The sequence below is a fragment of the Podarcis cretensis genome (genome assembly GCF_951804945.1).
Source record: "Podarcis cretensis genome assembly, chromosome: 1".
Taxonomy (NCBI): Eukaryota; Metazoa; Chordata; class Lepidosauria; order Squamata; family Lacertidae; genus Podarcis; species Podarcis cretensis.
The window spans coordinates 51,374,565-51,401,537 of NC_137170.1; the positions used below are offsets into that span (position 1 = coordinate 51,374,565).

At 39.8% G+C, this 26,973-nt stretch overlaps 2 protein-coding genes across 38 annotated transcripts in view; one reads left to right on the top strand and one right to left on the bottom strand.

Moving 5' to 3' along the window:
- Positions 1 to 5,888, top strand: part of MYBPC3 (myosin binding protein C3) — a 67,997-nt gene extending 62,109 nt beyond the window's left edge. Inside the window, exons 28-32 of the mRNA XM_079996071.1 lie at positions 218 to 357; positions 1,086 to 1,245; positions 3,246 to 3,382; positions 4,156 to 4,342; positions 5,625 to 5,888. Coding sequence (XP_079852197.1) covers positions 218 to 357; positions 1,086 to 1,245; positions 3,246 to 3,382; positions 4,156 to 4,342; positions 5,625 to 5,635 — 635 coding nt within the window. The 3' untranslated portion in view covers positions 5,636 to 5,888. The remainder of the gene's footprint in view (positions 1 to 217; positions 358 to 1,085; positions 1,246 to 3,245; positions 3,383 to 4,155; positions 4,343 to 5,624) is intronic.
- A 7,340-nt stretch (positions 5,889 to 13,228) lies between these two features.
- MADD (MAP kinase activating death domain) overlaps positions 13,229 to 26,973 on the bottom strand; it is an 86,178-nt gene continuing 72,433 nt past the window's right edge. For all 37 annotated transcript variants that reach the window (XM_079950486.1, XM_079950485.1, XM_079950480.1 and 34 more), the window contains 2 exons: positions 17,461 to 17,507; positions 13,229 to 14,778 (listed from right to left, as the gene is read on the bottom strand). In XM_079950486.1, the coding sequence (XP_079806612.1) occupies positions 14,671 to 14,778; positions 17,461 to 17,507 (155 nt within the window). In that variant the 3' untranslated portion in view covers positions 13,229 to 14,670. The remainder of the gene's footprint in view (positions 14,779 to 17,460; positions 17,508 to 26,973) is intronic.

The following is a 26,973-nucleotide window of genomic DNA, read 5'->3' on the forward strand; positions in this document are numbered from 1 at the left end:
GGTATGTGTGCATTGATCTATACAGCAGCCTGCAGGAGTTAGTCTTTATCTTGCCAATATTGTTTTGGGACACTGGCTCAGTTAACAGAACATTTTTTGATGTTTGTCTATTACCAATGGCCATCAGTTAGCAGTAGACGATTTAAGTCTTGCTCCTTTTTCTTCCTGAAGATACTGAGTGGTAGATCTTGAATACCTTTTGTATGACTTTCTGTAGACAAGCCTGGTCCTCCTCAGAATGTAAAGATTGTGGATGTGTGGGGATTCAATGTTGCGCTGGAATGGAAACCACCCCAGGATGATGGCAATGCTCCAATCACAGGATACACTGTCCAGAAGGCAGACAAAAAAACAATGGTAAGGGTAATGGGCTGAATGAGTGTATGAATCCACCCTAAAGTATGTACAGTGAAACTGTAATACCTTGAGTCTGAGCTCATGACTCAAAATCATGTCAGCAGGAGAATGGTGGTTTTAGGCAATTGCACTCCATACAAGTGGCTAGCTTGGAGCTGCACAAAATAGAGAAGCGGGCCATAATTGAGAAGCCACACTTGGACTATTTATCCATGATAAATTACAAGATTCGTTGTTGTTTAGTAGTCTTAGTCATGTTCGATTCTCCGTGAACCAGAGCATGCCTTGGAAACTCACCTTCTTCTCAAAGCTTCTCCTTTTTATGTCCATGGAGTTTTCTTGGCAAAATACTGGAGTGGTTTGCCAGTTCTTTCTCCAATTACAAGATAGGCAAAAGCAAAAATATAAGATGTGAGAAACTCCCTCCCTTCCTATTTATGACTTTAACATCCATGACTGGAGGTCTTTTGCACTGCTGAGAAAACACGAACATACTCAGTGGCAGTCACTGGATTTATTAGAAATTATTCCTGACACAGTGGTTGCCAGAATTCTGGGTTGCCAGTCAGGCTGATGGGGAAATCCCGCTGTTTCCACTACCCCTCCCCCAGCTGCACCCCCGTATTTCGCCTGCCTGTGTTGAACATGTTTTGGGGATTTTGTTCCAAAAATCCAGACTGTGACCTTCACAAGATTTGATTTTCTGACAATGGATTATTTCATTTCAGGAATGGTACATAGTTTTTGAGCACTATCGACGCACTAATTGTGTAGCGTCAGATTTGATCATGGGAAATGAGTACTATTTCCGGGTCTTCAGTGAAAATCTGTATGGGTTGAGTGAAAATGCTGCCAACACCAAAAATTCTGCCTACATTAAAAAAACAGGTAACAGAGAGTACCTAAATTGACGTTTTCAGGAAGGGGATCTGAAGAACTAAAGCAAATTATACTGGTTGCAAAGCTATCAAGTTCTCTGGGCCTTATTGATAAATTTAAAATTCAAGAAGTGGTTGGGTCACAGGACTCAATTTGAAACTGATTTTCAAATGAAAATATGTATCTTGTTCCTAAGATTGGCCTTTGACTGGAAAAGTGGCCAGTTTAATAAGATTTCTAGGAAATTAGAAGTGGATTTGGTTAACATCTGTTCTGGGTAAATTGTAGAAAGCATTTTTAAAGATAACATTGTCATGCACATTATCAAGTCTTGCTCAGGAAGAATCAACTTGCACATTGTGGCCAAAAAAAAAAAAAAAATTCACATAGTGCATAGTTGAACTGTAGGATTCACTACCATAAGCTTAAAGTTGGTTTTGAAACTACCAACTTTAAAGACTGTTTCAATGAACTTAAATGTACACTGCCTGGAGAGAAAGGCACTGGTCCTGTTATGTTTCTTGTGCAAATAAAGTTCATTTCAGATGGGAAAAAGACAACTAGATAAATTCATAGAGGATAAGGCTAACAATAGCTACTAGTCATGATAGCTATACTCAAGCCCTTCATGCTTCATGTATACAAGTCATTGGTGAATAAGAAGAGTGGGAAAGGGCTATTGTGCTCACGGATGCTGTGGCATTCAACCAGGGAAGGGGAGACCCATCCCTCCTTCGGGTAGCACCATTAGCTACTGTAGTTGTTCCTATGACGACATGGTCAATTCTTTGGTAATGCAGATAGGTTGCTTAATTGACTTGGCCACGGCCATTATCTTAACAAAGGACTGATTCACACCTCCTCTTGTGCTGCTTCTTCTCCTCCAACCCCTCCCAGGGAAAGCTGCTCTTTAGCATTCATTCAGAGCAAATGGCAATTCAGGGCTTATTCGGATTGACATTTGCTCCGATTTACAGCTAAGAGCTGGTTTTCCGTGGGAAAGAATAGGGTAATGGGAAAACTGTTTAGACCTGTGCTTGGAAGGTAGTTTTCAAAAGCGGTGGCATTTGATGATTAGCACACCATTGTATTTGGTCTTTGACAGCTGACATGGAATGGAACTTTTTGTTCTTAAATTATTTGATAAGTAACATGCAATAATCATTAGTATTTGATAGTTGCCTGCCAAACTCACAGCAATCAGCAAATGCAAACAAGGCTAAAACATTCCAATTCATAATCTGTAATGCAAGGTAGAATTTGGCCTTGAAATTTATCATTCATAAATATAGATGGCAGAATTTCAAAAAATTCCAAAGCTCATTGTAGCATGATGTTAGAGGAATGTGTGAAAGCACAATGTGGGAAGAGTAACAGCTAATATTAGCTAGTTCCGAACCTTCTGCCACGCCCAGGAGACCTTAAACAAGTGTGATTCTGAATAGCTAGAGCCAACAGGGGATAGGAATCGGATGAGACCCTGTCCTATTGATGCTCCAAATGCTAGATGTAAATGGCCAGCATTCATTCCTACAGGGAAAAGGAGAAGAGAGCCAGCATCAAGGAGTGGGACAGGGGAAGTGAGTGAGTGCTGCAGAGAGGTATGGGGGGGGCACAGAGGAATTTAGGAGTGGAAAGTGCTGGAGTCTCCTGCCCTCTTGCTTTTTCAGCTAGGAGGGCAGGAGACCTGGAATGAAGGGGGATGCAGTGATAGAAGATGGAAAGGGCAAATGACCTGGAGCTCCCAACCCATTCATATTAGGTTCTCCTACTCATGTGCTAAATAAAGGCTGCTGCCTCGCTGATATATCAAGAGAGAGAAGTAGAACACCTTAGAGGATGTTCCTTCTCTTTAAAAAAAAAATATCTGAAGGACAGGCAGAAGATATCATCCTGGTTCTTAATATTTCAGTATAATTTCAGCTGCCAATTTTAAAATTATGTTAAATCATGGGCAAGATTAAAAGAAGTGTGCGTCTGACTTTGTTTCTACCCACCCTAAACTACAGGCACAGATTATAAACCCCCCAACTACAAAGAACATGATTTCTCTGAAGCACCAAAATTCACTCACCCTCTTCCAGATCGCTCCGTGATCTCTGGGTACAATGCTACGCTCAGCTGTGCTGTAAGAGGAAGCCCAAAGGTACACACACCTCTTTTCTCAATATGCAGTTAAGTGAGCGAGGGGAACATTGGTACCCTTAGTGAGCAAATAATGCCATTCTTCCAGTTGACTTGGCTGAATAAATTATATTTTTGAAGCACGGGGGGGGGGGGTAGCTTACAGGCAGGTGGACCAGAAATGGGGTGGGTGAGGTTGAGAGCTGCTAAATAGCAGGGAGATCTCAAGAGAGAGCAGGTGAAATACTCTTACCTGCAGCGAGCTTATGTGCTGATATTGCAAGATTTCAGGACCAGAAGTCAGCCTAGACATTAATATTAGCAGCAGCAGGTACCAGGACAGGTCACAACATTACATGTCTAGGAAGAGCAGAGAGCCTGCACACCTTGTGTGGAGAGCAGCAAGAAAAGAAGAGGGGATGGAATTAGAGTGGACTGCAGGAACAGTACTGACGCATAATAGAAAGTGGTTGGATACAGCCAATGAAAAAGTCCTGTGGCATCTGTTGACTGAAGAGGGCTAATAGGAAGAGGACTTTCATGCTGATGGACTCCCCTCCCCTTTTTGAGGCATTGGTGGGCCTGAACCACCTCCTCAGCAGATCCCCAGGTCTTCTTCAGCTGCATGTTTCAATAATTTTTACTTTGCAAGGTATTCCTTGGAACAAAGCGGCTCAGATGAAACATTTGTCTCTTACAAGGTTCAAAGAAATGTAGGTATTCCACTGGACTCTCAGTTGGTGGTACCCCTCACCCCATGTTTCATCTTTGCTTTTTCTATTATCATATACTTAGCCGAAAATCTTCTGGTTCAAAAACAAAGTGGACCTTTCTGGAGATGCCAAATACCGCATGTTTAGTAAGCACGGAGTGTTGACTTTGGAAATCCGGAAGCCCAGCCCATTTGATGGAGGCCTCTACACTTGCAAAGCTGTGAATGAATGTGGTGAAGCTGAAATAGAGTGCCGGCTGGATGTCAGAGGTAATAAGGAGGATGCCACACACTCAATACTCTAAGCTTAAGCAAAAAAAGTTCCTCCAACATTTGAGGGGTCCCTTTAAACAACAATAGCTAACTAGTGGGGTTCCTTTGGGGTCAAAAGACAGCTTCAATCTTTCTTCCATGACTCGAGTAGGAATGAAGCTGTTTCATAAGAGTGAATGTTGAGCACAACCTATGCAGAGTTGACTGGATTAGATGCTTCCTTGCAGTTTATTAGTCTGTCTTGGAGCCAGGTAGGTATATTACTCATTGTAGAACTTTGCTTACATAGCTTTCAGCATTGTTTCATAGGAGCTTTCCTATGCAAATTCCAATCCACAGAAGAGGGTTGTAGCAACATGCAGAGAACAAAGCTGTGGGCGGTGCTCCCAAAATGTATACGGGGCTTTGTCTATTTTCTGTGCATAGCAGCATACATGGATATGTATTGTGTGCATCTTCATTTGCAATAAAGGACTGAGGAAGACAGTATTCAATTATGCTGACCCCACTCCATTCATATATTATATAGGCCAGTGACATCCCATACTGCACAGCACAAGCAAGTCAACTGCTGGATAAAGATGACTGTGTCAGGATAAAACATGATGGGTAGTGGAGAGTACAGTACTTTACCCACACACAAGGTAGAAGGGTCTTCCCATATTTGGAGGAGCTGTTGGCTGTCCCCCAGATTATAGAGGCCTAGCTGGCCTCAGCTAGGCTACAGCATTTAATATCACCACTCCCATGCTGTGGAACCCTCTTCCAGCAGAGATTCAGGATGCACCCTCGCTTTTGACTTTCCAGCATCTCTTGAATACCTTTATTCATGAGCATAGCCAGGATTTTTGTTGGGGGAGCAGAACTCAGATTTGTATTGATTTTGATTCATTTGGGGGGCAGCTGCCCCCCGCTATGCCCATGCCTTTCTTAGCAGGGGTTCAATTAACTATTCACTTTAATAATTCTATATATATATATATTGTTTTTTAATGGTGTTTTGTATTTTGTTGCTGCAACTTGCCTTGATATTTTATAATATGGCAGCATAGAAATTCTGCTTATAAATAAATAAATAAAGAGAGATTGTGCTGTAACAGTTTTACCTAGCTAAATCCAGCATTATGAGAAATGCAGTTACAGTAGTGAGTGAGCAGCACATTGTGCTCACAGTCCTCTGGATCAGGGACACTCAAGTTAGTAGTCATTGTTAAGAAGAAAATACACTTTGTCTGGTTGCAGCATTGTCAATTAGTATTTCTCTTTTTGCTTTCTGCAGTTCCACAGTAGAATTCTGAACTAATGGCTTTCATCGAGTCCAGATGTGGAGGCAAGTAATTCTGTAGCAATCAGATGCTTCTGAAGCAGGTGGTTTAGCAGCAAAGGGATGGAGAATGAGAGAGATAAAAGACCAGACACAAAACCTTCTACTCATTTACAAATTCTGGCTTCTGGCTCCCAGAAACACAAGCTGTACTAGCCCTATGCTTCCTGTAGGGCTCACTCTCAGGAAAGTTAGAATGTGCCTACAGATGCCATTCAATGAGGTAGAAGACTAGACTACAGTGGTGCCTCACAAGACGAAATTAATTCGTTCCGCGAGTTTTTTCGTCTTGCGATTTTTTCGTCTTGCGAAGCACGGACTTCGGAAAAGCTTCAAAAATCATCAAAGTCTTCAAAAACCTCAAAAAAGGCTACCACACCGCGTGCTATGAGTAGCTCATCGAAGTGAATGCACAATTTTAAGAAAAAGGAAACAAACTTGCAAGACAAAGGAAACAAACTTGCAAGACGTTTTCGTCTCGCGAAGCAAGGCCATAGGGAAATCCGTCTTGTGAAGCAACTCAAAAAACGAAAAACTCTTTCGTTTTGCGAGTTTTTCATCTTTCGAGGCATTCGTCTTGCGAGGTACCACGGTATACTAATTCAGAGTATGTGTAAGGCACGTTTTTAATATTCCCCTACACCAAAAAACAAACAAACAAAAGCTACATCTCTCTGCAAATAGAAAATCCATACAGAAGGGACAGGGCCCTGATGTGTTAGCATTTTACAGGGAGCTTTACATGTGGAATAATATTCAAGAATGGCATTCCCCACTTGCAGTCTGAAATGGCACCACTCTCTCCACTATTTCATTCTACTTTCCATGTAGACTAGGCTTTGCAGTAGTCTAATTTATTAGCTAATTTATTAGCTAAATGAAAATGTAGGAGTCATGATATCTATAGTAAAAAAAAGGGAAGTATTAATTCACTGTTGAAACATCATACATGCTTGCTTGCAGCACTAAATCCTTCATTCTGTCTTTCAGGTCATACCGGGAATGGATCATAGCAGAAATGCAGAAAATAGTGAATAAAAGACAACCTGAGATTATCTAAGTATCTACTCGTCTTTCAGTGTCTCATTTGTCAAGTGTGCAATGGGGAAAAGAGAATATTTTGTTGCCAAGCAAAACCAGGCAAACCTTGCAACACAAAATTCTTAATTCTGCTTAGTCAAAAAATTCTCAACAGTCTGTTCTAGACCATCACATGTGCACGTGGAATGCACCAGCACATCCTTCTCCACTAATCCCAAATGGAGGAGCCCTAGCACACACACTTTGTGCACACAGCTTTGAGTTTAGGGAGACACTCTTGTGGATAAGGCAGCACTTTGCAAGGAGCCTCCTCCAGGATAGTCACTTATTCAGCAACAACTGAATACTAGTGGTAATAGAAGCATCAGCATCCTTAAAAGCACCACACTTAATGTCTGAATTAAAAGACTTAAATCAGTACCCTTGATTTCCACTCACAATCCCTTTTTGAGAGTTTCTGGTTCTGTTATGCAGGTTAATTTTTTCTTTGGTAGCATAATATGCCAAACATTATTGTATCATTACCTATTGTTAAGAATTATAGTTTAATACAGTGAAACAAATAAAATTCACAGTGGTTTCTTTCTGAAAGTCTCCTGCTTCACTCAAGCTTATATTCTAGTGTTCTTTTCACTAGCTGTCAATGTTTTGATTAAAAAATTGGTTTCAATATACAAAATGCAAAACAAGAAAGCGGCAGTCAGAAGTAAAGAGCAACTCTGTACAACACAGGATTGAGTAGATCCCTCCCTTGCACTAAAAGCACAGGAAAATCTGCACTGGTACTGTAGCTTATTTTCCTCATTCTAGAACAATGAGAAATAGGTTTAGAATGTCAAACATTAAAACAAGAGCTTTTGGTGATATAGGTGTGTATCCAGCTATACCTCATTAGTTTCTACCAGAGTAAATCATAACATTCCAACAAAATGTTTAAGGTTGCAATCCAAGATAGGCCTCATTAGTAGAATGCTGTTCAATCAGAGCAATAATTTCCACTGTACGATGGGACTTCCTGTTCTCCTCCTCCTCTGCTCCAGAGGGTTTGGAGAACTCAACCAAAACATACTGGGGGGAGTATATGGAGGAGGAGAACATTCCATTGAGCAAGCAGAAATCTTGTGCTGATAAAACATTCACCTTTGTGCTTATATTATACATTATTTATTCTAATTTAGGTCAATAACCCTTCATGTAAGTTGTACAAATCGTCTTGATTGATTACATTCATATAACATTTATATTGCAAGAAACCACCTCCCCAGGGTATCTTTTTGGCGATTATGAAGGAAACAGTTTTTCTTCAGTGTTGTTACATTTTTAACTGTACAAAAAGGTATGGAAAGGAATGCTAATCTACTTATTACTTTAGCATCTAACCTATGATTCCCGCCCCCCCCCCTTGATTTGTTACTCAGCTCTTCAATGCCAAGGATTCTCAGAGAAACTTAAAATAGAATTTGAAAACATAATAAAAATCAATTGAACAGCACAGCCACAGCACAAACAGTAAAAGTTAGCATTAAACCAACAAATCTAAAATGCCTGTGAAAATAAAAAGTTTTCCAGGCAAGACTAACTACTCACTACGAGAAGTGAGGCTACAGGGAACCAGGCAGAAGGCCTTCTCAGTAGTGGCACCCGCCTTGTGGAACGCCCTCCCATCAGATGTCAAGGAAATAAACAACTATCTGACTTTTAGAAGACATCTGAAGGCAGCCCTGTTTAGGGAAGCTTTTAATGGGCGGGGTATAAACAATAAAATTATTATTATTGGGTGGGAATTCCAAAATCTGGGACATCACCACAAAGTAAACTCTATCTACTCACAACTTGTCTCATTTTTGAGATTGGGACCTGAGTAAGGAAGGATCTCTGAGGCTCCACTGGTACAACACAGACAGAATCAGCCCCTATTTTATGGGCGTTATATATGCCATTAAATAAGTCATGGCACTACGGAATTGGGAGTGTATGTGATACCGACATAGAGACATTGTTACTAGGTAGGTGGGCAAAGCCTATTGCATTAAACAGTCTCTGCAGATGCCTAATGGAAAAGTACAGAAAACTCATCCTTGGCCAGTTCTCTTTTGTACCAACACAGCTGTAGATGTAAACATGTTGCATAACTCAAAGGACCTGTGAGAAACTCCTCTAGGTTTATTTTTTCTCCTCTCCTCTTTGGCTGGTGTTAGTGATGCCTACAAAATGTTGATATACAGAAAACCGCTCTTGGCAGAACTCAAAAGCTTTTTCTCGGCTCGGCACTTAACATGCCATTTTGCTGTGGCCATAGCACAGTGATAAGGCAATCATTTTGCATCTCAGCCAATTCCAGCACCAGTTTTAGCTCATTTTACATGCACAAGCGAAATAGCCATTGGTTAACAACTTCCTTACATGGACACTCTTTAAACAACTGTACAGAGAAACTGCTGTATTACCCTAACCAAATGTTCCACTTTTGTTTCTTAAATACATAATCACTTAAGCCTAAAGAACTGTAAAAAAAATATTAATTACAACTGATAAAGTTTTATATAGCCCTAGCAACATTTTTAACAAACACATAAGCCTTTCAATTGTAGAATCGGATAGCTAGTTATTTACAATCATTGTCATTTGGATGATAGAAGGGAAACTTTGAAGCATACCAGTTCATTCATATTATGTAGATAGATTGGTTAGATAATCTCCAGGATCCATAAAGTATTTTAAATTCCATATAATAATTTTAATAATAATAATTTATGAAGTGGCTTAATCATGCTGGCCACATGACCCAGAAACTGTCTGCAGACAAATGGCAGTTCCCTCTGCCTATAGAGCGAGATTAGCACGCAACCCCAGAGTCGACCACAACTGGACCTAATGATCAGGGGTACCTTTACCTTACTCCGCCCATCTGGCAGGGTTTCCCCAGCCACTCATATATACACAAAGGGCTAAGAATTTTATCAAGGGGAAATTTAGCTGCTCCACTCAACTGTGAACAGAAAAAATCAGGGCTGTTGAACACTTCTTAAAAAAAGATGCAAAGTATATATTACATGGAGGATAAGGAATGGCCTCTCTTCTCCTCCCCAGTTTAAATCTTTTCCCCACTCCAGACAAGTGAAATAATCCCTTTTATTACAACCCACGAATATTAAAATACAGCTTTTGCAAGCTATTGAGCATGAGTAGGCAAACTAAGGCCCGGGAGCTGGATCCAGCCCAATCGCCTTCTAAATCTGGCCCGCGGACGGTCCAGGAATCAGCCTGTTTTTACATGAGTAGAATGTGTCCTTTTATTTAAAATGCATCTCTGGGTTATTTGTGGGGAATAGGAATTCATTCATTCCCCCCCCCCCCAAAAAAAAACATAGTCCGGGCCCCCTACAAGGTCTGAGGGACAGCGGACAGGCCCCCTGCAGAAAAGTTTGCTGACCCCTGATACTGAGTAACAGAACCTTCCCAGGGTAGGAGTATGTTCAGGAAATGGGGGAAAATAGATACCGTATTTCTGAACCTAGATGTGCTCCAGCCTGGCTTACCCTTGGCTGTAGATTATTTTTTTCCACTCCTGAAACTGAATAAAATACTAACAGACTTCATTATGTTAAGGTCTGGAAACTTTTTGAACCACCAAACAGTGCCCTGTACCTATATTTTGATTTAGACTAAAGTAACACTACTTTTCAATAGTTAACTGTGCCCAAAGTGGTCATCAACCAGCAACTTCTCATCAAAATGCATAACAATTTGTTACAAAACGTATCAATAAACTCAAATAAGACAACAATTCAAAAAACACAGGACAAGGTCAACATTATAGTGAACTAGTCTAGACATGCAATTAGTAGGACGGCTGTCCACTTGCCTCTAACCCAGGAGTTGGAGCTGCACAGTTCTACACAATATTTATAATTATACAAGAACCAAAGGGTGTTTATTGTGGTATCAGTGCTCCTCTGGCATGCAGTGGTTTTTTGTCCATCCGTCCCCATCATTCACATGACTTTGTTGGCATAAAAAATGCCAGCCCATATTTTCCCTATTTAATCTGAATTTTCCAGGGAAAGTTTGTAATCAATGACCTGTTTGCAGATTAAAGCCCAGCCTGGAAGCACCCTTTATCTCCTCAATCAAGCCTTCAAACTGGTAATGCTCCCCCCCCCCTTTTCAAATGTGAGAACAGAACAGGGAAGGAAAATTACAATATTATTTAGAGACAAGGGCTTTGTTTTGAATGCCACAATTCTGAGGTCTGTAATGTTCCTGGACCAAGAGTGTATTGCTTTTACACGATTCAGTTTTCAAAATATATCACAGTTTCAAGTCACACAAAGCCTCTGAAACAAAGTATAAACGAATGTGTGTTCCTTTTATTTATTTCTAAATAGTTCTCACACATTATCCTGAACACACTTTCCCCCCCCCCTTATGGTTTGTTTATTTTTTTGAAATGGAACCAATCTTCCATTACTGCTTTATCCCTGCAGCCTTGGTGTAAATTGAAACCCTGGTTAGATGGTTTGACTGTAATTGGATTAAGGCTAAAATCCTAATCCTTCTCAGAAAATATCACACTGCCCCCATCTGCTACTTTCTACCAGCATAAGACTTTTTAAAAAGTCTGCAGACAAGAAGGGCCAGGCTAATGCTGTACCTTGCACAGAAGCATCTCTCATTCATCCTTTTTGCTTTTACTTTTCTTGAACACTCAGCCTGAGGAAGAGTTTTGTTGCCAAAACTCACAAGTCAGTTCTAGCAGGCATAATCTCACTTGTTTTGCAACACCAACATGGACTCCATATTATGTTTCTTAGAGGAAACCCAGATGCATTTAAGCCCTACTGATATAGTTGAAGTGCCACTCAAAGCAGAGACATCTATTTTAGGACAGCAAAGCAGTCGAGTAAGTGGATCCCATTTCTGAAGACCATACATTGTGTGACATAAGGACCACATCCTAAAATGACTTGAAGTGGTGAAAGATTGAAAGTGCTAACTATTGCAGCCTCCATCTGTTATCCCTGAGCTTGAATTGGCATGCCCAAGCAAAGAGGCGGACAATAGAGAAAGTCTTAAAATAACCCGTACTTAAGATACTCAGCCAGCAAATAACCAACAAACTTTACTGAGAATAATGTACTTCAGGAGGGTAGGAAGGGAAATAGAGACAACTAGTGTCCAAGAAAGTAAACTAACCCAGGCTTAATAAAAGACAGAAAATGTAACAGTCCAAAGAAAAAGAGCAAGCCAGAAAACAGCCTTCCTTTCCTATGATCTAAGACAACCAAAGATTCACAACAATACACTTCAGAACATGGCCACAAGCTTTAAGTACTGTCCTCCTTTGTGGGTACCCTGTTTTGAAGAGAATGGGATAGAATCCAGACAAAATATAGAGGATTTGCAGCCTAGTTGCTGCTAGAACATCCATTCCAAAATCCCAGAAGACCTAGAATGACATATTCTGTATAATTTTCAGATAAAAGAGCAACATTTCAGGGGAAATTGTGTGTTTTTTTAAGGAGAAGGTCAAACTAACAAACTGCTAGTACTGTACTATTTAATTCACAATAGACCAAAACTAGAATCTGAAACAAAATTCTGCTTCATAGCTATCTCAAGTTTTATTGTAAGAAAAATCAAGCTTGCAACCTTCACAGTTATAGATAAAAAAATGTTTCGAAGTATGTAGACAGAGTTAACTCCAAAGCAGGAGCAATATCTCAACTTCCTACATAGACTCTCTTTATGTATGCTATGGCTTTTATTCACTGAATCCATCTTTACAATCCATGGGTGAAGCAAGTGGGGGAGGCATCAGTAAAACTCAATAAAAATCAATACAAATCTGAAGTTCTCCCCCCCTCTCTCTCTCTGAAGCTCCCAAACTGCCAATGGAATACATAATACAAACTGTTACAGAAAATTAAAAATTATACAAAATTATGCTGAGAGTATCATATGGAATGTATGCAGGTATAAAATATTTGCCAGCTTTGCCTTTATTGTTAGCTATTGAATTAACAATGAAATCATTTCATATGACTGATTTCTCTCAAGCCTGCTTATTCCTCCCACTTGTGCAAGGAGAGTGCTCTTTTGGCTAGATAATGACCGCTCCCCACTTAAAACGGGGGGGCGCCCTTTGTGTGGACGCGTGCAGACCTGGATCTGGAGTGGCCCCATCAGCATAGGCTTTGCCTTCCCTCAGGTGGGATACCTGGAGGTCCCCGCCTACCCCAGTGAGTTGTCCAATCCCACCTGGGGGAAGCGTTGCCAGGGAAACCAGTCCAGGTAGGGGGAGGGATTACCTGCCCACACAATAGAGGGTGGATCTTAATTGTTAATCCTCACTTGGCTCCAGAGCCAAGATCTATTAGTATATAAACTATGAGATCTATTAGTATATAAACATATAGGGCCTCCTCAGTCACATGTTTTGGCTTTATTAGAAACCTAAATCACTAAATTTTAAACAGTAAGCAAAACTAATGCAGTTCAAACCACAAGAGTCAAGGTGGTTTAATGGTAGTTTATTTTCACATTCACACAACTGTACACTTTTCTATAAATAGATGTGGGGCTGAAATATGTACATCTTCCCTCCCTCCCTGGCAACTCATTCATAATACACAGTCCATTCAACAGCCACACAGACCAAGCTGAATGGAACAATCCCAATGATTTCTGGAGGCAGATTGCCAATAAACCCTGTGAACTCATATGGTACTCCAATATGAGTCAGAGAAGTCAGTCAGATGTTCTACAGTTTGTTATATACTGCAGATGCTCTCCTTCAAGTACCCTGGTGTGTGTTTGCATTAGAGTCCAGTACAATCCATGAAAAAATAAAAGGCATATTAAATATTCATTTTCCAGCTTACTTAGAAATAAAAAAATCAAATGATACTTTACCTGGGAGGGAGGCTTCATTGCACAGTAGCACGGTGTTTGCAAAATTCTTTAATATACATGTACAATTTGACAGAAGCAATGGCTAAAAGGAGACTTGGAATGAGGATATACAGTGCTATGGACAAACATTTGCATCCTCACAACCATTTTATGATTTGATGTGTTTCCAACAATATACAACAGAATTATAGGGTGCTTTAAATACTGAAGCTTTATGTGAGTATGTAATGATTTAACCAATAGCACTGTGTTGATTTTGGTGGCGGTGGGGGTGGTGGTGGTAGAGAGTTACCTTTCTTCACTTAATTCTAGACGTTTACCATGTAGAAGTCTATCACTATGAGCATGTACTACGGAACTGAACTGGAATGTCAGCAAAATGTTAGTCTCCTGTTTAAAGGAATATGTACAGTACATGCACACTGGACTGCATCATCCTTCCTGTGCCTTGATTTCCACCCATTCCTCTGAAGACACAATGACTAGACATGTGTGTAGTTTTGCTTCCACTCTCAAACAACCATGCCTTTCTGTGGAATGGGTTGGAGCAGCTTGCAGACAAAAAAGGGCCGTGTGAAAGGAATTCCATGCTGACAAAGTTAAGTCTGGAGAGCAAGGAACAAAATAATGTACAGTAAAGCACATTAGCAGCAGCAGCAGCAGGCAACACTGAGTTGCTTTCATCGCATACATAACAGAAAATATGAAAACAGAGGCTTGATTCTATAAATAAATAAAAAGTCAAACAATGGTATCACTGTAAAATAAAGACAGCTGAACCTCATGTGAGCAAATCGTCTGGGACAGCTAATTCCAAGAGCATGGCCAGAGCAGACCACACTCAGTTCTAGAAAGGATGCCAATAAGTGCTGGAGAAGAACAGCTTCAGCACACAAATGAATAGTTAAGTCTGATTTTTGTAAAGGGGACTTGCAGGGCCATAGATAAACAAACAAGTTTTCATAAGAGACGGTTATGTGAGCTCCAATAACAGCCATAGAAAAGGGAGTATTACAGGCCAATGAATTTCCAGTGGTGGTGTTGATCAGCTGGAGACTGGGCGAGGTGGCTTGCTTTTGCTTTCTGCTTCTTTCCCACGAACTGCAGCCACATAAGAGAAGAGACACAATACGGAGTAGCAGATCTCATGAGCCTAGAAGACATTAGGAAAGACAACAGTGAAGGTTTGAGTAATTAAAGGTCTCCGGACTGTATTTATTGTATACCTTAGAGTTCCTTTACTTCGAGAACAATTATAGAAAGCTCCAATAGATGAGATGTAATGCTTGAAATTGGTGATTCATCTATCCCATCCACTCATATAAGGCTAAAGAATGCCCACTGTTTCAGCCTCAAATAAATTAAGGCAATAACAGGTGTAACTTTTTCCAGCTGTGGAACCTATCTGCAGTGCCCTTACTTGCATTTGAAATGGAGCACTCAGGTGTGGCCCTCAATGCCTTTTTTAGGGCCCCCCCCCCGGTGCTGCCTTCCCAGAGCCAGGTGAAGCTGGGCTTTGGGAAGGAGGCGTGAGGGCTCTGATAGAGTCCTAGAGTCCTTCTTCCTCATTCCAAAATCCTAGTTTGTGCTTTCCCAGTTTTGGGGAGGCAGTATGAGGGCTGTGCCGGAGGGGCATCATATTATGGCCTTGCTCCCCCCGCCCCATGCAATAAGGCAGTGTGTAGCCTGAGAGTTCTGTGTCAAAGTATTCTTGTGGCCCAGTTGATATGAAAAGTTGAACTGCCCTGATTTAAAACATACCTTTGCTCTTCAAGGTTGAATTCTATAAAGAATGGCTCTGCGTAAACTGTTTATGCATGGAGCTTATTAAATTCTATGATAGGAAGGACGTCTAATTTGGAAGCCCTTTACGAGCGTTCCTGAGGGATCCTGCCTTATGCCACTGAGATAAGGTTGGTCTGGAAATAGCGGAAGCTCTGCCTCCTAGATGACAGAATTGGATGCCAGACCTTGTCTGCTGCCAAAAGGAGGTGCATTCTCAGAAGTCAGACTGCCCTACTGTTACTATGGAGGCAAAGCAAAATCAAGAGATGAATCAGTGCTTAAATGAACAACCATGCAGTGCTTTACAAAAGATAAAGGCAGGGAGGGAGCAGCTTGCTTGAAGCATTATGGAGGGGCAAGGTTGGCATTCCATTCACTGATATGCACATATTTCATTTCAGCTGCAAAACTAGTGCAAAATTATTGTTGTTTGTTTGTTTGTGGTAAAAATTGCTTTTGTTTTTCCATCTTTCATGTACACATCTGTAAGATCACAGTTGAGTAGGTATGATGCCCTTTTGAATTTCTCATGCCTTTTGTGGTCACTTGTATCATAAATACCTATTAACTGTAAACTCAGTAAAAATATTGGGAGGGGCGCTGCAAAACTAGGAGGAAGCTGGGTTTGCACTGCAACTGAAGTGCCTGACAAACATCATGTTTCTGTATTAAATCTGTCTTCATCCTGAGTAGATGACTTCACAAAGTGAAAGTACTAATTACACAAGAATGCACCCATTTTATGTGCCATCCAGACTCTGGCTAGCCGCAAAAGACTTTTATGCAATAAAAAAACAACTCGTTTGAGTTTGCAGCAAAGCATCAGGAGATCTATGGAGGTAATATTTAAAGGAAATGATACCAAAATTCCACCTACAGGTTCAATATTATACACAGAGTGAAAATGGTATGTGGAAGGTCTACTTCTTATTCTAAGTCATAGCCCAAACATATTGTTAACCACTAGACTTTGTCATCTACACAAACATACTTATACAGTGTCTAAATATTTTTTTAATCCTCTGTTAACTGGTAGCATCAAATGTACCCCAACAGGGAAAAAAAACCTTTTCTGCCAGTCTTCTGTAACTGTCTATTAGATCCCACACACCATTCTTGTGGGTTTATATCCTATACAATGTATGGTGTTATTGATCCCAATGATTTATTTGCAACTATACTGTTTTACTAAAAAAAAAGGTGAAGTTTTCAATGAAGGTGTAATTTTGTAGATATGCACTTGCTCTCATGCTTAATACAATCTCACAGTTTTTTGTTTTTGTTTTCTCGGGGAAAAGTTGACCTCATTTGGATATAATAATTTGTTGTTGTTGTTGGAGGGTCAAATCAAACAGTTTTAAAACTCTTAAGATATATGCTTCAATATACACCTGACAATTATTTAAAAAAATTGTTTTCAGATTAATTCAAAAGATCTCAAGTGGTAATCATTAATATAGTTATGTTCTCAGTGATCGTAAGCCAGTACGTGTAGCATCTTAAATACAAGACTTTTAAGTTAATTATAGAATTAAATATTCCCATGTTTTATTAGCTGAAACCGCAAATCCTCCTAGTTTCTGGAAAAGGGGATGGAAAAGTAGACATTAATTAGTAGTTGTCCCATTTTCTAGATGCTGACTGAGGTCTTTAAAAAATCAATTATTTTATACTTTATAATTGAAGTAATCAGATAAAATGGAAACCATCAAATTTTGCTAGTCTCTCTCTTACGCTTTCTCTCTCAGCAAATTTAATTCTGCACAAGCCCTAGTTTGCTTTCTGAAGTTCAACACAAAAATAAGCTGAAACCCATCATCAGAATACACACAAAAACCTGTAGGCTTATACATTCCTGCAGTCCTTATTTTTATTCTCTTCATTTTGAAACTGATCATAACCATACTTCCCCAGAAGCTTCCATTGAAGTGATATTGTCTAACTTGGAAAATTAGCAAGATGGAGAGCAGTCTGAATGCTGAAATGCCACAGGGTGGACATGATAAGAAAACCTTTGAGAAATAACCAGAAGACATAGCAGATGACTCACCATTGGCGTCTTGTACTTGTGGCTCACCACTTCTTTAGTTTCAGGAACTAAAACCGGACGGGCAAGAGACAAAACAAAGAGTTCAAAAAACGACAAGAAAAATTGAGGGATATAGTACAATGTTCCCAAACGCATGAAGAAAGGAAATGTGCAATGAGCTGCAGGGAAAAAAACACTCAGAATCACAGAATTGTAGAGCTGGAAGGGACCCCAAGGGTCATCTAGTCCAACCCCCTGCGATGTAGGAATCTCAACTAAACAATCCTTTTTTTACTAATGCTAAACTTTACTCATTCTTTTTTCTTTCTACCGTTAAACACTGACCTATACCTTTGCTGGTGCCATTAGTTCTTGCTTTAGAGAACATTCCAAAGGAAGATGCATTAGGCAGGCACCATCTTAAGAGCCTAAATACTTCTGTTCAATCCTTTGTCAATGTGACAGGCTTAGTTTCAGGTTTCGCCTGTACATCAGCAACAGCAGATACATATTCCACTCTTATATAAACTGGCAGAAGGAGGCGGCGCGAAACGGCAATGGCGGTCCTCTTCGCGCTGTGAAGAGGGGCTCCGCAGGAAAGGGTCGTCCGCTACGGCAAAGCGGAGACCCATCAAGAAAAACCACAGGCAGAGTGAGCCTGTGGCCGTGGGACTCGGCGGGCACCAGAAGCCCCCCCAGAAACAAAGAAGGAACCCCGTAAGGGGCTCCGGAGCGTGGAAGGGGGAGCGGTGCTGTGAGTTCATCGCTCTTTCTGCGGAAGTGAAGCCGCGCGGCTGCTGCCGATGAGCGCCGACCTTTTTTCCTGGAACATCAGACTCTAAACTACAAACCCGTGAGTAGGGGATTTTTTAAAAAATTTGGGACTAAAGTGATTGAAATTTGGCTAAAAGCGGGAGACGTAACCAGGAAGTCCGTCTCCTTACCGTGCTTAAAGGATTAAAGCAAAGACTTTGACAAGCTGGAAGCATTTAAAAAAGGCTGTAAAAAGTGTGGAATTTCATGCAACAATTGAACTTTGTTTTTAACAATAACAATTTGAAAAGAGACAATCTTGCTTTAATTTTGTTGGCTTTTGATTGGACCTCTCCTTTCCTTTGTGGATTTACAAATAACTGAGAAGCCCAAAGTCCCGGACTGCCGGGGCAACAAAGAGCTGTCAAATTGCTGAAAACGTATTGAATTCTGAAAGTGCTACATTTGAGCGTTACAGTTTAGCTACAAATTGGGGAACTGTATCTTGCACATCTTTTAAGATTTTGTTTCTACATTGAGGAAGCTCTGCAATTCAAAGGGAATCTGAAGGCTCTATTTAAATCTGTTTTTAACTGCTGGGATGTTAATGGCGGAACAGCTCTTTCTTTCTACTGAAGTACAATTGTACTCCCCCTAGAGGACTTTGGATTTACAATTCTTTGGGAACTGTATTTTGTTTTGACTTTCTGCTGCCTTGTTGTTTACTTTTTGGAAATGTCTTTCCCACGGGACTGTATATAACTTAACCTTGGCACGTAGTCAGGATTGGAATGAGTGGCACAGGGAAAGCAAGAGCGGCTAAAACGAAAGCTAAACAACTAGTACAAACAACTTTGACTTCTCAGCCACGCAGATCCTCTGTCCCAGCTGTTCTAGTACAAGAAGAGGTAGTTGCGCAAACTGCACCAAAGGATATGGCATCTGGACAATCTGAGACAGTTTTAAATCAAATTTTGGAACAACTGGCAATTTTGAATAAAAAGGCAGATGAGCATTCGTCCAAAATTGACCAAGCAACAGCCACTATTAGCAAACTGACTGAACAAGTTGCTCAACATACACAAGCAATTGGGAATATTCAGGAAGCAACTGTGGAAAATCGTAAATTGGCTGAGGAAGCCAATCAGAAAGCAGAGGCAGCCAATCAGAAAGTTGATGTATTAAAAGTGCAGGTAAACCCCTTGTACAAACAGATCAAGGAACAGCAGGTCTACCTGGCTATGACAGAACTGAAGAATAGGGAAAATAATCTTAGGTTGAGAGCTATCCCAGAACTTGAACAGGAAGACCTGATTGGCTATCTGACATCAGAAATTACAAAGTTCTGGGGTATAGAAGAAGATAAGGACTTTAAAATTGTAACTGCTTTTAGATTGGGAAGAGTGGTGAGGAAGGACAGATCCAGAGACTGTCTGATCATCTTGAGATCTAAGCAAGAGAGAGATAAAATACTAGGCCTTCATTTTGGAAAATCACTTGTTATTCAAGGCATCAAGGCAGAATTCTACAAAGATATCCCGAAACAACTTTTGGACCTTAGAGATACTTATATAGAATTAACAAGACTACTGAGAAGCAACTCAATTCCCTTTAGGTGGGAGTTCCCTCAAGGACTATCCTTCAACTTCAAAGGAAAGAAAGTTAAAATCAAAACAGCAGAGGATCAACAAAAGTTTTTGAACGACCACGAAGAGGACCTACAGAAAGGAACAACAGGATCTTGGCCACCACCTCCACCTATACCTACAGCTGCACCTACACCCTCGGGACCAGAGGACCAAAAGAAAGAGATTCCACCACAGGACTAACAGACTGATCCAGGATGTCTCTGCAGCTTCTTAGTTGGAATATAAATGGCGGAAATTCCCCAGAAAAAAGAAGAAGAATTTTTCATATATTGAAAAAAGAACAATTGGACATTATTTGCTTGCAGGAAACACATGTGACTAGGCTTCATAGAAAAGTATTAATTAATAAAAGACTAGGTCAAGAATTTATTTCATCGGACAAAGTTAAGAAAAGAGGAGTGGTGATTTATGCAAAGGAGAGCCTGTCACCAAAACTCTTATTTAAAGACGAGCAAGGAAGAATTTTGGCAATTGAAATACAGGTCCAAGGAGAAAAGTTTTTGATATTAGGAATTTATGCGCCGAATGAGGGGAAATCAGAATTTTACAGGAAACTGCATGAGACAATTCTGGACTATATGGACTATACCAACATCATTATGATGGGAGATATGAATGGAGTCGTCTCTACAAATATGGATAAGTCACAAAATCAAAATTTAACAAATGACGGCAGACTACCTAAAACTTTTTTTGAATTAACTGACAATATGGATTTGATTGATATATGGAGGACAAAGAACCCCTTAGGCAGAGAAGGAACTTTCTTTTCTGAAGCCCACCTGTCATGGACAAGAATCGACCAAATATGGATAACTAGAGGACTGGCACCTAAGACTAGAAAAGTGGAAATCTGCCCAAAAACCTGCTCCGACCATAATGCTATGAAAGTGGAAATGAGACTTATTCCAACCGGTTCCTTCAGATGGAAAATGAATGACACCCTATTAAGAGATCAGGAGATTGTCAAGAAGGCCCAAAAAACTTTAAAAGACTATTTTGAAATAAATTTGAATACTACGGTGGAAAAAAGAATAATCTGGGACGCAAGTAAAGCAGTTATGAGAGGGTTTTTGATACAACAGAACACAATAAAGAAAAGACTTTGGAATGAAAAAAAGAATAAGATAATAGACAAGATAAGAGATGGTGAGAAAAAATTGAGATCAAAACCTAAATCACAGGAGGTTCTGAGAGAAATTAAATTTCATCAAGCACAATACGCTAAATTGATAAATCAAGAAGTTGAGTGGAAAATTAAACAGATGAAACAAAGATCATTTGAATCAGCGAAAAAGTGTGGGAAACTGCTGGCATGGCAGTTGAAAAAGAGACAAAAATTGAACACGGTTACCAATTTAGAGATTGAAGGGAGGAATATCCAGAAACCAGAGGAAATTAGAAAGTGCTTCCAGAGATACTTCAAACAACTTTATATGCAAGGGCCGCAGGAAGAGATTGAGATAGACCATTTCCTAAAAATTTATGGACTACCAAAATTATCCCAGGAAAAGAGAACAATCCTAAATGATAAAATAACGCAACAAGAAATTGAGGGTGCCATTCAGAATATGCAACTAGGCAAATCTCCAGGACCTGATGGTCTTACCTCCAAGTATTACAAGACATTGAAAGATTTTTTGACACAACCACTAATGGAGGTCTGTAACCAGATTATGGAGGGGAAGAAGGCACCTGAATCGTGGAAAGAAGCTTTCATCACATTGATACCTAAAGTGGAATCTGAAAATACTCAACTTAAGAACTACCGTCCCATCTCACTCCTAAATGTGGATTATAAAATTTTTGCGGATATTTTGGCAAGTAGATTTAAAAAAGTGCTAAATGAAGTAATTCATAAAGATCAGGCAGGCTTTCTTCCAGGTAGACATTTGTTTGATAATACCAGGAACATCATAGACATTTTGGAACTTTTGCAAACTAATATTAACACAAAAGCAGTGTTAATTTTTATTGATGCGGAGAAGGCCTTTGACAACATCTCTTGGAGGTTTATGAAGAAAAACTTGGAAGGGATGGGAGTGGGACGGGGGTTTGAAAATGGAATAGAGGCAATTTACTCAGAGCAAAAAGCTAAATTGATAGTTAACAATGTGGTGACAGAAGAGTTTAAAATTGAAAAAGGAACACGACAAGGTTGCCCCTTATCCCCTCTGTTATTTATTTCAGTCCTAGAGGTGCTTTTGAACATGATTAGGGAGGACCGGTTGGTGCAAGGAATACAGGTCGGAGTGAAACAGTATAAATTGAAAGCTTTTGCAGATGACTTGGTAATAACATTACAGGAGCCAGAATCTAGTACGAAAAGAGTTTTGGAACTGATATATGAGTTTGGTCGGGTGGCGGGATTCAAATTGAATAAGCAAAAAACTAAGGTTTTGGTAAAAAATCTGACATCTTCGGAAGCAGAAAGGTTTCAGAATGAGACAGAGTTAAATGTGGTTAAAAAAGTGAAGTACCTAGGGGTAAATTTGACTGCTAAAAATTTGAATTTATTTAAAGATAATTATGAAAAATGTTGGTCAGAAATTAAAAAGGATTTAGAAATTTGGTCAAGATTGAATCTTTCCTTGCTGGGTCGAATTGCAGCTATAAAGATGAATGTATTGCCAAAGATGTTGTTTTTGTTTCAGACTCTACAGATTGTGGACAGAGTGGAATGTTTTGGAAAATGGCAGAAAGATATCTCTAAGTTTGTCTGGCAGGGCAAAAAGCCCCGAATAAAATTTAAAATATTGACTGATGCAAAGGAAAGAGGGGGGTTTGCCCTGCCGGATTTAAAGTTATATTATGAAGCTGCAGCTTTCTGCTGGATGAAAGATTGGTTACTGCTTGAAAACACTGATGTCCTAGATCTGGAAGGGTTTAACAATGCTTTTGGTTGGCATGCATACTTGTGGTACGACAAGGTAAAGATTCATAAAATGTTCAAAAACCATATTGTCAGAAAAGCAATATTTATTGTTTGGACAAAATATAAAGACTTACTAGAAAGTAAGACCCCGAGATGGTTATCACCAATGGAGGCTAAGGCCCGGAAGAGACTCAATATGGAGGCCGGCTGGCCGAAATATTGGGAATTAATAGAAAAAATTGGAGACAAATGGAGGTTGCAGAGCTTGGAGAAATTAAAGAATAAGGTGCAAGATTGGTTACATTATGCCCAAATTCAAGAGGTTTTTAAATTGGACAAAAAGATAGGATTCCAGGTGGAGAAGTCGAAATTAGAGACAGAACTGTTGGAACCAAAGACCAAGGTATTGTCGAGAATGTATAACTTGCTGCTTAAATGGAATACACAGGATGAGACTGTTAAATCAGCCATGATAAAATGGGCTCAGGATATAGGGTATAACATTATGTTTGAGGACTGGGAAAGGTTATGGACCACCGGAATAAAATTCACGGCATGTAATGCCTTGAAGGAGAATATTATGAAAATGATATATAGGTGGTACATGACCCCAGTCAAGCTTGCAAAAATATATCACCTGTCTGATAATAAATGTTGGAAATGTAGAGAGGCTGAGGGGACATTCTTTCACCTCTGGTGGACATGCCCTAAAGTGAAAGCCTTCTGGGAAATGATCTATAATGAACTAAAAAAGGTATTTAAAAATACCTTTGTTAAGAAACCGGAGGCCTTCCTTTTGGGCATTGTCGGCCAGAAAGTGTTAAAGAAGGACAGAAGCTTTTTTATGTACGCGACAACAGCAGCAAGAATACTCATTGCAAAGTACTGGAAGACACAAGACTTGCCCACACTGGAAGAGTGGCAGACGCAATTGATAGACTATATGGAACTGGCTGAAATGACTGGCAGAATCCGAGACTTGGGAGAAGAAACAATGGAAGAGGACTGGAAGAAGTTTAAGGATTATCTACAAAAATATTATAAGTTGTATGAATGTTAAGTATTTGCACGATTTAGAAAATACCAGCTCCAGCGAATAGGCTTTGTAAAATAGAAAACTAAGTTATAAGTAAGAAAAGGTCAAAATTTAAGGCAATATTTTGTTTAATTTTAAGGTACGAGCAATTGGTAAAAATTATTTTAAATTTAGAAGTATAATATTTGGAAAGTACAAAATAAGGTATGAAATAAGGTAATAATTTGCTGACATTCTGATTATAAATAATGCAGGGTAAGGAGATGCAAGGAAGTCCAGTTAGTTATATCTTTGTATCTGTTTTTTATTTTTTATTTCTTTCTTTTTATATGGTTTCTTGGTGTATTTGTTTTGGTTTTTTGGTGTAGGGATTTTGTATTATGTATTTTGAAAATTTAATAAAATATTTATAAAAAAAAAGAAAAGAAAAGAAATTTACTTATGGATATTAAAAATTAAATGCCAGGAAGTCCAACTTCTATTCCCTCTGCAATAAGGAAGCAGAAGTAACAACCAAGGAAATATTGCTCTTCTTTTATCACATTCAAATTTACCACATCAAAAGCTTGTGCATTAGTACAATTTCTGATCTGAATACCACAATCAAACAACTACAGGCGTCCCTTCAACTTACACGCGATTGACCACATATGCGAGCAGCACTGATAAATAAATAAGTAGACTCAAACCAGGAAATGGCAGGATTGTGCTAGAGAGTCCCCGTAACTCACGAGGAGATTCTTCCCAGAGCCTGAAGAGGACTTTCAGTGAGGGCAGAGGAAGCCCCAAAGAGACCAGAGGCACAGCAGGGCTTTGTTTAGGCTGCTCAGCCTCCCCGCCTAGCAACTGACATACATGGTAGCAAGTCACCTCCCCTTTTCTGTGCGTCCTCTAGCCTCCAAGTGGACCCAGTGCTTTAACTCTAGTTTAAGATAGAGTTATGTGCAGAGAGAGCTTTTTAGAGAGTATTCCCCACTTGCGTGATTTTTGCTTATGTGCATGAGGGCCCCAGAACATAACCCAAATGTAAGTGGGGGGACGTCTGTATATTCTAAAGTCAAATGATTATGGAATGATTTTGAATCTTTTCTTTGCAAAACATTTCAGATTTTCTAGGTTAACATGAAACAACTGAAGAAAAGAACCACTCTCCCCCACCAAAAGGAATCCATGTATTTATCATGGGGAAAGATAGAGTAAGTATCTTATCATATAAACCCTGATATCACCTACTAAGACGGAATAAATGAATAGGCAATCTATGAACAAATGAATTCAATATAAATCCTTATGTGGGGAAACAATATAACTCAAACAAACCCTTTCATACACGAGAACAAATGCTATCCAGGAGAAGGTCAATACGAAACGATAAAAGACTAACCAATATTACAATGACTCATAACTCTGATACAAAACTATGTGCCAGCAGCTAGAACACAGGGCATTGCGGCATCAACATTTTTGGAAAGTTCTTAGGAAAATCCCACATATTTAACATATGTACATGCCCAAAAGACACTATTCCATGCCACCAGGAACTAGATGAAGAGCAAGGTCTCACTCTAAACTACTTTACTTATTGGTATCAAATAATTCTGGTACCAACTCTGTATCCCCATAAAAATGATTTAAACAACTAAAACCTACTATATCATCACAAAAGGAATAAAAAATGATTAACACATTTCTGAGCTTGGAGTTAGTATGATCATTTGAAAGGCAAGTATATTGGAAACTGAAGTCAAGAAGTTTGGACTAAACAGAAGGAGTCACAAAGTTCCTGACCCTTAAGAACTGGTTTTAGGAAGGGGACCATCATGCTCACTAAATCCCCCTGTTCCCCAACTCCAAAAATGAAAATAGGTTTTTAGAAAGGAAAATGGAAGAGAACCAAGGGGGGGGGGGGTTACAAAGACCAAAAAAAGTTTGGTGGGGGAAGGGGGATAAAACATTACTACTGCATAGTATTAACAAACAAACAAAAAACCAGCTAAAAGGGGGGCATCTGATTTCTGAAGCTTTTACAGTTAGAAGGATGAAAGAAATAAGTACACAAGTGCCATCCTGCTTCCTCTTGCCCTGTGAATAAGAATACAGGTACAAAGTACTAACAAAGGATTGGGACGAGGGGCAACACTTTACCTGCTGGAGAATGAAGGTTTTCATAGCAGCAACAGTGAAGGGGTCACCAAAAAGTTAAGCACAAATACATAGCAGTAACTCAAATCTCAGAGCCAAGGCCTGGTGCTTCCTACTTTCTCTAAGCAATTCCTTCCAGGAACACTTCCTTCCAGCTATACGCCCTAAGATCTCATCTCCAACTTCCACAGTGTCCTTTGTAAAGTGGTCTTGGATTACATGAGAAACATAAAAACAACCAAGCTGACAAAACGAAGATCAAGCAATGTGAAGTATAATCAGTGTGTCCTACAGAACAACCTAATTACTCATTGGTTAGATAATTATTTTGGATGTTAAAAACTACAATTCTTCCTATTAGGAAAAAGGAGGAAAAATCTGCTTTAGCAATTGTGGATTCCATGTACTACCACTTTCATACTTTCATATGCAGCTGATAATGTCTTCTTTTGAAATTATCAAAACATGAGATAATTATATATTATATACAAGGCTTGAGCCTATTGTCTATAGTCATTGTAATTTGGGTTTCAAGGCCTGTGAGACACAAACTGACTGAAACAAAGATGGAGACACTGTGGCTCTTAGCTGGACCATAACTCTTAATAGTCTCTCACCCTTGGCCGCACTTATCAGGTTCTTCCTCGCAGGCCAAATTCGACAGGTGGGCAAAGCTGCCCATCTGCCGATCACCTGATGTCACAAATGATATCAGGTGATTGGGTGCTTTGAAATCAGCCAAGTCCCACCCCTCCCTGCCCTGCAATTGACATCAGGTGTAGGCCACGTGGGCATGGTGTGCACAAAGCAGTTTGCAGGCCAAATAGGGAAGCCTGATGGGATGCATCTGGCCCATGGACCAGAGGCTTCCCACCCCGTTCTAACTTAGTAAACTTAGTAAACAATTACATAGCACAGGGATGCCTGATCCAGATCAGGGCCATATCAAAGGGAAGAAGGGATGAACCCTTTCTTTGGACAGGCCAAGACTGCAACAACTTATTTCTTTCCAGGGGAGTTTCTAGATGGGAAGTTTATTGTGGACCTGATGCTTTTAGAGTGTCCTCATGGCATTGTCA